The sequence below is a fragment of the Sinohyriopsis cumingii genome, chromosome 4, assembly GCF_028554795.1.
Source record: "Sinohyriopsis cumingii isolate HCF-2022 chromosome 4, ASM2855479v2, whole genome shotgun sequence".
In the NCBI taxonomy this organism is placed as follows: Eukaryota; Metazoa; Mollusca; class Bivalvia; order Unionida; family Unionidae; genus Sinohyriopsis; species Sinohyriopsis cumingii.
The window spans coordinates 62,869,822-62,881,785 of record NC_142964.1 but is presented as its reverse complement, the minus strand read 5'-3'; the positions used below and the strand labels follow the sequence as shown (position 1 = coordinate 62,881,785).

The 11,964-nt window shown below is 35.4% G+C and overlaps 1 protein-coding gene across 3 annotated transcripts; it reads right to left on the bottom strand.

The window, feature by feature from the left end:
• Positions 1–351: 351 nt before the first annotated feature.
• On the bottom strand, positions 352–9,362 carry LOC149801316 (uncharacterized). Of its 3 annotated transcripts, XM_089955354.1 has the most exons (4): positions 9,253–9,362; positions 8,554–8,639; positions 7,781–7,849; positions 352–6,162 (listed from the first exon to the last, which is right to left on the bottom strand). In XM_089955354.1, exons 3-4 carry the CDS (start codon positions 7,844–7,846, stop codon positions 3,163–3,165), a joined length of 3,066 nt encoding a protein of 1,021 aa, XP_089811480.1. In that variant the 5' UTR covers positions 7,847–7,849; positions 8,554–8,639; positions 9,253–9,362; the 3' UTR covers positions 352–3,162. The 3 variants fall into 3 exon arrangements, with proteins under 3 accessions (XP_089811480.1, XP_089811481.1, XP_089811479.1); XM_089955355.1 differs by lacking the exon at positions 9,253–9,362 and having other exon boundaries at positions 352–6,158; positions 7,780–7,849; positions 8,554–8,780; XM_089955353.1 differs by lacking the exon at positions 9,253–9,362 and having other exon boundaries at positions 8,554–8,780.
• Between the last annotated feature and the right edge of the window lie 2,602 nt (positions 9,363–11,964).

Sequence of the window (11,964 nt, the reverse complement as noted above, 5' to 3'; positions counted from 1 at the left end):
GAAGCTACTGGCAAGCTTTCTCACACATCCACGCAGAGAGGTGAGATGGCAGTGATCCGTAACGGAGAACGCTTTAAACCACTCGGCCACTCTTGGCCCACTTTACTGCTGCAAGTAATACATTAAATGCATATAGCTTTTAGGTGACAACACCGGTGACAAATATAATTAGATAGCGAATTTCGCATAAATAATTAGTTTCGAGTCTTGACACTCTAAAACATGTAAAGGGCATGGTAAAATAAAAAAATTATTTACTGTTGAATTCATCCAATACTTAAAATACAAAAATAAAAAGCAACAAAAAAAGCCACAAACAGTATTCAACAACAACACAACACCAAGGCAAGATTTCATTTATAATCGATTTAATTCTCTGAATTAACGCTTAATATCAATTAGCATTGTAGACAGTGAATGTATTATAGTACCCCCTGATTATGATATGACACATGTATTTACATCTATTCTTATAGTAGCCCTTTACGTGAGTTATATGTCACTTGTATTGCCAGAAATAAGTATAGTAGCCCTTGACTTGTGTTATATGACAGATTTATTGCCAGACATAGGTATAGCAGCCCTTGACTTGTGTTATATGACACATGTATTGCTAGAAATAAGCGTAGTAGCCCCTGACTTGTGTTATATGACACATGTATTGCCAGAAGAAAGATTAGGTAAAGTAGCCTATATTATATGACACATGTATTGTCAGAAATAAGTGAAGTAGTCCTTGACTTGTTTATATGACACATGTATTGCTAGAAATAAGCGTAGTAGCCCCTGACTTGTGTTATATGACACATGTATTGCCAGAAGAAAGATTAGGTAAAGTAGCCTATATTATATGACACATGTATTGTCAGAAATAAGTGAAGTAGTCCTTGACTTGTTTATGTGACACATATATTGCCAGAAATAAGTATAGTAGCCCATGACTTGTGTATAGGACACATGTATTGCCAGCAATACGGTTTAAGGTCGTGGGCTGGGGAGATGTATCAAGATTTCTATGATATACCCATGATTTTACATTGACCTATATGTTTCACAAAATGTTGAATATACCGACAAAATGTCCATGGCAATTATTACAGAATCGGGGGGATTTTGAAAAAGCATGGCTGGCGCGACACTACATCCGTTGCAAACCATACTGTCATTTTTAAATATATTTCCAATTATAAAGGACAGTTAAAAGTTATGTCTCATTAAAGTTATATGTCACGTTTGAAACATTTGTCATTACCTTGATCTTGTGGTGTTTTCTTCTTGATTTACATATTCAAAACACCTCTTCTTCCTCAAATAAGTGACATTTAGATATCTTAATGCATGGTGTAAATTACCTGTCTCATTAGGTAGATATAAATCACTATTACAGTTTAGAGTAGTCAAACAAAACACACACAAAAAAAAACAACGTCGACTGTACTGGTTTCTTCAATCACGCAAAATTTGCATACGTCTAGGATATATCACTAGTAGATGCCAAAGTGCATTGTTGGTACTCAAAAGGTATGTCAGCTCAATGGGCAAGATTTTATTGTCTTAAAGGTATACGTCAGTCTTGTTTTCTACTGAAAGTTTCGTAATCTGAAAATAACCTCGTGACATTTTCTTAATGTTATTGATCGTTCTCGCTGCTATCAAGTAACAAATAGACTATGCAATTAATCAACATGTTGGATAAAAAGATTTCCTCACATTTTTTTGGAGACTACATACATTCAATTCATACAATGCTTTACATAGAATGTTTGAAAACGTATCAAACATCACTCTATACTTAGCTTTGATTTAAACCTGAAGAGTGTTTTATTTTAATAATATTCAAAGAGATAATAAAACAAAACTAATAAGAACAACAAAAAAGCTCAAAAATTAAAGAAATTTGTGATATGTGCTACCCTTCATGAACGCTGAGTGTTAAATATAAAATCTTTCAAGTCTCTGATCTAGACAGACTTAGATTGTACAGCAGGCGTTGCACTGATTGTAACGAAGGAAATAAAGACTAATTTTTAATAAATGCTGGAGGAATAGCATGATAGTGGCATGTTAATGGTTGTGGTCCTAATTGTCCAGACATTAAAAGGAATTTCGAAAATTGAACTTTATGACAAGGGAAAATTGAACTTTATGGCATGGCATAGCACAAGAAACGAACAATAGTACATTCATAGTAAGTACTACTGATTTGAAATGAAATTCAAATAGAAATACTGAGAAATGAAGTACATGTAACTAAACTTCAACTTGGACCAATAAACCCTCCTATTTGTTGCTTAAGAAGACAGCGAAAATCGAACGTGGGATCCTAAATCTACAATATTAACGCCATGGAACACTATTTATGTATAACAGTTAAGTGACGTTTATCCGATTACCAATTATTGGGTCTTTTCACTCATCTGATAAACTGAATGTCTACGATCTACGATTCGAATTTCTGACAATTTTGTTTTAACGAAATGATCATTTATCCGAAGAAGATCGTTGTCTCTGGGCGAGACGAATTATTAAGATTTGACTATATGGTACCTTTTAGCATGATGGGGAAGCCTTAAATGTTATATTGAAAGTCATGTTGAAAATATTGAAAGTCATATTGAACGTCATATTGGTGAATTATGGAGACTAATCCCGGTTTATAACCGTCAGAAAGGTATAGAGTTTCAAAAATCTTTTGGCTTTAAAATTAGTTTTGAAACGAAAATTACATTTTCTCTCTGAAAATGAATGTTGCTTTTTTAAATTCGTGCAAACATTGTGTAACAGCATGCAGTGATATCGTAAAGTAAACTCTGCAATTATTCGAAGAACAATGCTTCCACTTCTGTTGAATACTGTCAGACACAAAATGGCTAGATAGTGGCACCACTGCGTCTTTGGGGGAAATTTCAACATTGTCTTAGATATGATGTACAACAGCATGGCATTCATTTCATAACTATATCAATAATTATGTGGCATTGTAACTTGAAAATACTGAATACTCATGCATTTTAATTGGATATTATGTACAAAACAAGCTCATTCTTGTGATAGAAGAGATATTTTTCTTATTTCTCCCAATACGAATTTAATAATCGTGCAGATAAACACAAGTGTATTAACTGTGTACATGGAAGTACTATACACAACCTTAGAAATGATTTAAAATTCTCCCACAAAAAAATCGAATAATGAGATGCCGTTATTCTGTACAGGAGAATGCATTGGCCCATGATTGTGGGGCACACGTGGATCATTGAAAGGGTCCACTACAGGGGGATAGACATTTCTGTTAAGCATCATATCCGCCGTTAAAGGGTCAAACATCCGCATAAATAGTGAATCCATAGAAGTGGGTTCCCCTGAAAACTGTTGGACAAACACTGTAGTTGATTCAATCGGTGGTGATTGTGTCGTTGGAGAGAGTTGGTGTCTGTTATTGCGATCACGCATTCCACTGTTAGGACTGAATCCTGTAAAGATGTCTCCTTGTCCTTGACCCCAATTTGAAACGGTGCCAGCATCAAATGAAGAGCCAGTGTGAGCTGGAATGGTGTGGTTATCTTGTCGCTTTATCGCACCTTGTCTTTGTTGACCGATTGAATTCGGAACACCACTATTTGATGTAGATGGTACAGTAAAACCAAATCCCTTGTCGTTCAACTGAGCATTAATATTCTCGAGGAAATTGTTTAAATTTAATGAACTACCAGTTGAATTGGCCACTCTGCTAGTCTGGCTGGTGGTATGAACGTTCGAAGTTTTTTGGCCTACGCCTATATCAACGTTATGTACATTTAATTCCGTTTCCGTATGTATCCGTGATCTGTCGACATTCAAATTTGGATCAACTGTAATTATACCATCTGGATTTGAAGAAGACGCAGGTGCATCAACTGGGTGATCATGCAATTCCATTTCTCTAGGATCGATATGTCCAATTAACTCTACATTTGATGAAGCTTCTTTCTTAGATTTCAGACCATTCATTATACCAGTTACAGTGTGAATATTTTCTTTCCTTAGCTGCTGCTGAGCTCTATCAATTTCATGTACCCGCTGTATAACCAAATCAAGTCTCTGATGTGTGTTCTTTTCTCTTGCCCCTACGCCTTCAACAGGGTTAAGTTTTGCATCATTTTTCATGGTGTGACCACCAGTATGCTGCTTTACCGTGGAGTCTTTTGCTGAAGGGTCAACTGAATTGGAAATCAACATGACATTTGGTAGATGGTCGTTCAGTCTATGGTCACCATGCTCCGCAAGATTTTCATTAAGCCCACTTCCGATGCCATCTGAAGGCTTTTGTGAAATCTTTATATTGAAATTATCATGACCACCATGAGCATCGTGGACTTGTGGCTTAGGAGATATATGTCGAATGTTTGAATGTTGCCATTGGTTGCGACCATCAGATGGCGACTGGACGATGCGTTTATCTGGTAATTGCGTGAAGCTTGGTGGCAGATGCGATGGAGTCCCGGGAATACTTTGGACAGTGGCGTCTGGTGTATGAACTCCATGATTTATTTCTTTTGAATTACCGAAAATCGCTACATTGTCTGAATTATCTTGGGCTGGTGTGAAGTGACCTCCGTGCTCTGTTTGCTTTGTGCTAATATTTTGTATAATGGTTGGAACTTCATGTACGTCATGGGAAGGCGACACATGGCTTTTATGTTCTGGAGGAGCCATTGTCTCGATCTTACTATGCCAAGAAGGATTAGCGCTACCAGATTGTGTTGTCATGCTGTGACCTGCATGTATTTCGTGGGCATTGAACGTTGGTAGATTGTTTTCTTTCTCGATGGAAGGCTTAACATTTCCTCCGTGAGCGTTGTGATCAACATTAAGTCCAGGGGTAGCTTCATGAGAAGGCATAGTCTGTCTGTCGTGTCCTGCATCATTATTCCGCGGACGACTGTTGTGTGATGAAAGCGCATGACTATCATGGACAGTGTGGGCATTGTGCACATCTATCGCTGCTTCTTTCTTCATATCGTGGCCAGAATGCATATTGTTATCTTGATGGTTCATCACACCAGGTATGCTATGACCGACGTGCATATCCTTCACATGACTGTCATGTCCCTCTTGTGTCCCTTGAGATGACAACATATGTCCATGAGTTATGTTCTCAGCGTTAACATTTTGTCTTCCCACTGACCCATGCACAGATATCTCGTGGTCACTTTTCAGATTGTTTGTGTTGTCATGTTTTATTATCGATGTATGTGTAGGAATATTATGCCATGCGTGTGAACTCACCGTATTAATTTCAGATATGCTTTGTCCGTCCTGCACCTTGTGAACGGGAAGATCGTGCGATTTCGTAACCTCTTGCACTACTGTTTTGTGATCCGAACGCCTACCACTATCAATACCGTGCCCAGTTTGTTCAAAATTACTACTTTGTCCATGAGCTGAACCTTGATGCGTACTAGTTTGACGGTGCTCCGTGTGGTCTGATTTTTGTATGTCATGATTGTCGTGTCCTACTTTCGAACCACTGCCATGACTACCGTGTCCTTGGACACCATGACTTCCGCCAATAATTACGTTACCCCCATGTGCTCCGTGTTCTCCATGTTTCGCATGACTGCCAATTTCTGTTACCGCTGTACGTGCAGGATTAGTATGCCCTGCGTGTAAACTTGCCGCATTGATCTCAGATATGCTATGTCCGTCCTGTACCTTGGGAATGGGAAGATTGTGTGATTGCATTACCTCTTGCACCACCGTTTTGTGATCTGAATGCCTACCACTGTGAATATCGTGTCCAGTTTCTTTAAAGATACTACCTTGTCCATGAGCTGAATCTTGACGTGTACTAGTTTGACGGTGCTCTGTATGGTCTGATTTTTGTATACCATGATTGCCCTGTCCTGCTTTAGAATCACGGTCATGGATACCGTGTCCTTGGACACCATGACTTCCGCCAATGATTGCGTGACCCCCACGTCCTGTCTGCACCTCATGTGCCCTGTGTTCTCCATGTGTCGCATGACTGCCATGTGAAGAGGCTCGGCGTCCTTGCGAAACACCGAATGGATCTGTAGCTCTAGCAATGGAAGCATCTACTGTATCACTGATTTTCCGTCGTATCACCTGACCACCATGCCCTCCGTGTTCACCGTGTACTGCATGTCCTGTATGACCTTCAGTAAAAGAAAAAATAAGAAGAAGAACAACAACAACTACAATCACAAGAACAGAGAAAAGATCTTAGTGGGAGCACTAGTATTCAGAAGGTCCTTTAGATCGAAAGTCACAAGAAGTGGCCTGATATCAGGACAAAAAGGCTATAAAATATCCACCAATTGGATGTAATAATAATAATAATAATAATAATAATAAGAAGAAGAAGAAGAAGAAGAAGAAAGAAAAAGAAGAAGAATAAATGCATAGAATGAGATATCTATCATCATCATAAGGTAATTATCATCCTTGTCATCACAGGCAGAATCAGAAGGAGCAAGATAGCTTATGTGTATTTTTTTTTTCTTTCCTTATCTTTAAATGCTTGGACCAAAAATGGCTCTTTTTGAATGACGTTCTGAAAATGCAGTATCTATATTTCACTGTGACCGTTGAGAATTCTGCCTACTATTATCAAGCATTCTTCTATAGAATCCAGGGATAGCACTTTCCGTTCTGTCTGGTGTATATTTAAAATTCACTATACTTCTATATACCTTGATTTCTTTTATAGGAATCCGGAATGACTGTGTAGATAGATGATAATTAATTCCTTCGTCGTCACGCGAGTGTGTCTGCTACACACGAGTGCATATAACACCGACTAAGTAGCATCATATTTTGGTGATGTGTGCTTAGTCTTGAGGGAATATGGGCTCGTGTGTTCAGGCAAGGAGATGGATCCCATTTACCCAAGGACCTTGGTTCCAATAAAAATATCAAACCTTTTATTAATTAATTATTATTAATAATTAATAAGCATTATTTCTGCCTACTTTTATCAAGCATTCTTCGATAGAATCCAGGGATAGCACTTTCCGTTCTGTCTGGTATATATATATATATATATATATATATATATATATATATATATATATATATATATATATATATATATATATTGACAGACAAGAAACTAACTAATGAACGGATTGACAGACGAAGGAGATTATTGTATCCGCGCTAAAACATGTGGGTGGAATAATAACTGAAAGGATGTCGCCGGCAGTATAAAATACGTTCTTGTCAACTGTTAAAAGAACTGAACAATTAAATCCCAATACTAATTTGTCTTGAATTTATCGTTCTGAAAACGACATCAATGATAACAATCGAAATAATATTCAAAACGTTTTTCAAGTATCTGCATCAGTGCTAGATGATTCAGGTTTTATCTTTAAAAAAAATCATTAACTAGAAATATGATCTTTACGACAAAACAATGGTGATTCTGAATTTCCAAAGCAGTTTCAAGACCCACCTTCAATATTTTCAGCATGTTATTTATGTTTTCTAGTTTCATGGTGTTTGTTTTTTGTAATAATATCATTATATATGTTTTTACGTTATAGGTGTAGTCTAATGTAAAGCTCTTAGAGTTTCTAAAGATTGGGCGCTATACAAAGTCCTCATTATTATTATTATTAAAAGATGCAATCCCACAATATATGGTACTAATGTAATTGTTTTAAGTTTAAATGGTAACCATTTCCTAAATAATGTGAATGAATCAGATACAGAGGCATACACGCATAGATAGATAGATAGATAGATAGATAGATAGATAGATAGATTACATACCTTGCTGAGCTACAGTACCAATAGCAAATATAACACACACTATCACAGGACAATAAAGAGCCGCCATGACCTGCCAGATTAAATAAATTCTCTTAAATATTAGCAATGCCCATTGATAAAGAGACCTAATTCTTTAGGTCATAAACGTCATTTGTTTATCGTCGATAATGTAGAGGTATGCAAACAGGACGATGTGCTCATGCTAATCGTTCTATTGTAAAATAGACTCCATCACGCATAAAATGTAGCCAAATTCTTCTGTCCTCTCTAAGTGACTTTCAAACATCGCCACTAAACAAAATTGATGAGGTATAGTTTGACACTCACGCAAGTAAATGGTACTTGATGGATGTATTGACCTTACATGAAGCAGTAGAGTCACCCAACACCAAAATAAATAATTCACACTGTTTTTCAAAGACTACACAATGCACCATGTTTCGAAAGAAAGACTGCTCTGATAGCGATGATATTTCAATATAAAAATGACGCTACCATCGTTTTTAACGTTAGTAAAAATATGCTACCTTTAATATTGTTGAATTTATTAGGAACAACATATGGTAACGTTTTAGACTTTCGGTGAGGAATACACTGTGTTTAACCATCACATATTTTTCAGTATAATGCTCTAAAATTAATAACAGCCATCATCAATTAATTGTTTTCTTTTATATTGAATCTCTTGACACCTAGTCATCAAATTATTTCCGTCTCTTTCTGTCTGCAAAACTAAGCCCTATTTATTGCGTGCATGAATATAAATACACCTACCTGGTCTTGAAAGCACACAACTCCACTCTTCTCGGTTATTTCATGATGTGAGCCTTTCTTTCTGGGAGTTCAATTCCAGGGCTAACCTAAAATTTTAAAAGTCAAAATCTAGATTTTTCATCCAGCTCCTGAATTAAACAAAATATATGCTGGTTCTTTCTTACATGTTTTATTAGTCTGTCATTTCATGCCAGATAAAATTCAGTTTCAACAACTGTTCATTTATGGGCTTTATTTCAGTCTTTATGGCTTCTGTGGCCCTGTTTGCATAATGTGCGCATAATTTGTATGTAAAGAGAAACTGTCATAATTTATAGTTATAACTGTCCAAGAGCTTTTCATTGTCTGTACGGCCCTATATGAACTTTATTACTTACGCATTTAATCTTGCATGCCCAGTGCACATAAATGTCATACTTCGGATATTTTCTTCCGGCGTTGTGATAATAACATATTCCACATTATGACTTCGATACACGTAACAAAATGATCTATTTGCAACATATACAATAAGAAATGAAATGAGGTCTAACCTTCTTTTTAACAAAGTGCTTAAACTGAAATTGTATATCTGTTTTTATTTTCAAGGTCCACATGCTGGCTAGCTACATTTTAATTAAATAATGAATTTATTGCAATGTATAGACGCTTCAAACATTACTAGTGCATTTTCCCTCCTGATTTACTGTATATATTTACCGGTGAGAAACTGCCATCTTGCTTTGCGATCATCTGATACAAGCGTCTTCTTTATAAGAGGGCGACAGCAGGATAGAGCAAAATATAAGTCGTTCCAAAAATTAAGGTAAAATAAAAGACGGTCATCAGCGCATATAGGTTTATCTGTTTGTCAAGAAATAGAGGTATTTGCATTGTACAGTAGATACTTATTTTTAGAAGCGCTTTTCACAACTGAAAACAATTAATAATTTAGATAACATTCAGAATTATTCATGGCAGAGATACACTCCATCATTATTAACAGTTTCACATAAGTTTACATAAATTTGCATGTCACGTGCATCCACATAAATATACAAGCACACATATTAGGGAACCGAAATTAATAAGTACCGAATAAATAAAAAAAACAACGAAAACTGAAGAGGTTAATTAATGCATGCAGAGGAAGAGTGACAAACATCCATGTCCTTTAACACCATGTATGCACAAAATCCCGCAGAACAAGTTAAGATTGAACTAAAACAGATTTGCTCATTTCCCATCTGCAATTAATATCATTTCAACTTTTGATAAATTTATTTAAATCATTAATTAAAAGCAGTTGTGTTGCATTATTTGGAAGCCTTTTCCATAAAAAATACTGCACCTGAACTAATAACTGTTTTGGATCTTGGTATTTCTATTGTCTCGTCATATCTGAAAAGAAATATCAAGTCTTTCATTCACTTACGGATTCTAATGTCATTAAGAATCTTATAGGTCCCAATTCCCATATGCCTAAGCCCGTTTACATAGTACACGATTGGTCTTTTGTTAACAGTTCCTTATATATATATATATATATATATATATATATATATATATATATATATATATATATATATATATATATATATATATATATATAAACGATTCAATTTTGACCCGATCAATGCATGAAATAAAGTGTTTCTACCTTAATCCTCTAGCATGTCTCTCGACATTTGGTTGAAAGACTGAAAGACTAACTGCTCCTAGATGCCGTCATTAACAACGCCACTGCTGGAACAAATCATTTCACCCCAAAGTCAGACTCGTTTTCAAAAGTTTATTGTTGTCATTTTAACGATGCATATGGACAAATGTATACATTGGCTACAACAGCGCTAGATCTACTGGCTTGGGTATTATATTTTCTATTCATTCCTTTACCAAATTCTTTCGAAAGCGAGGTCTAATTTTCAAAAATTATCTAGCAGTTTCATTTTGTGGCGGTATTAACATTATTTATCCTGAAAGGGGAGGTAATCCATTGCGAGGCGAATTGGTTATGGGGGAGATATGTATAAATAAGACGAATTTTGTTTATATGGCATTCCTAAATCGAATAAATGGCATGAAAATAAATATTTAATATAAAGATATTACATATGTTTTAAATATTTTGATTTATTGTATAATAGATAGATAATTGATAGACATGTCTTGTAATTGGTTAGTTATGAAAATTACATGCCTATTGCTCTATATATTTACCATGAACAGTTGGAAGTTATTCGTCACTTACTGTCGTTGAGAGCTGTACTTTTGGCCGTACATATCGTTTGTAAATGATATAAATGATTCCAGGAAATCTACAGGAAATTCAATGCTGTCAAAGAGCTACGAAAAATTTTCCATTTTTACTTTTGTTCAGAGAAGCCCAGCACTGCGTTGTCCATTTGTTTGTTATTGTTTGTGGGATATTTTCGGCTCGTGTGTGTCCTTTTTATTTGTTCTACGTCATCTCTCTCCAATTATTTTTGCCCTACGTTTTATTACAATAATTAACATGTTAAATTTTCCTGAATTCTTGAACAAGACGTCTGTTTTTTTTTCTTTCAAATTTAAATTCGTTGATGGCTAAATGTTAGCTTCCTCCGTTGTAATTTGTTTGTTGCCTTTGAAAAGACTCTCCTCAAAAACATGTTGTCAAGTCCAGTTGTTAAATAATTACTTTTGGGTTTTCACCTGTTGTTGTAATGGACTTTGATGGTTCAAATGATTTTCATTCGTCTATCTCCTTAGAATGTTTGATTTGAAATGCTCTATCACCGTAGGATATTTAATCTGATAGATCATTAGAGTGTTTGCTTTGAATTCATCTATCTAGCTGGGATGTTTGATTTGAATTCATCTATATAGTTGGGATGTTTGATTTGAATTCATCTATCTAGTTGGGATGTTTGATTTAAATTCATCTATCTATTTGGTATGTTTGATTTGAATTCATCTATCTAGTTGGGAAGTTTGATTTGAATTCATCTATCTAGCTGGGATGTTGATTTGAATTCATCTATCTTGTTGGGATGTCTGATATGAATTATATTACCTCTTTATAGTGTTTCCTTTGAATTCATCTATCGAGATGGTATGTTTGATTTGAATTCATCTATCTCGTTGGGATGATTGCTTTTAATTAATCTATCTAGTTGGTATGTTTGATTTGAATTCATCTGTCTAGTTGGGATGTTTGATTTGAATTCATCTATCTAGTTGGCATGTTTGATTTGAATTCATCTACCTAGTTGGTATGTTTGATTTGAATTCATCATTCTCGTTGGGATGTTTGCTTTTAGTTCGTCTATCTAGTTGGTATGTTTGATTTGAATTCATCTATCTAGTTGGTATGATTGATTTGAATTCATCTATCTAGTTGGTATGTCTGATTTGAATTCATCTATCTAGTTGGTATGTCTGATTTGAATT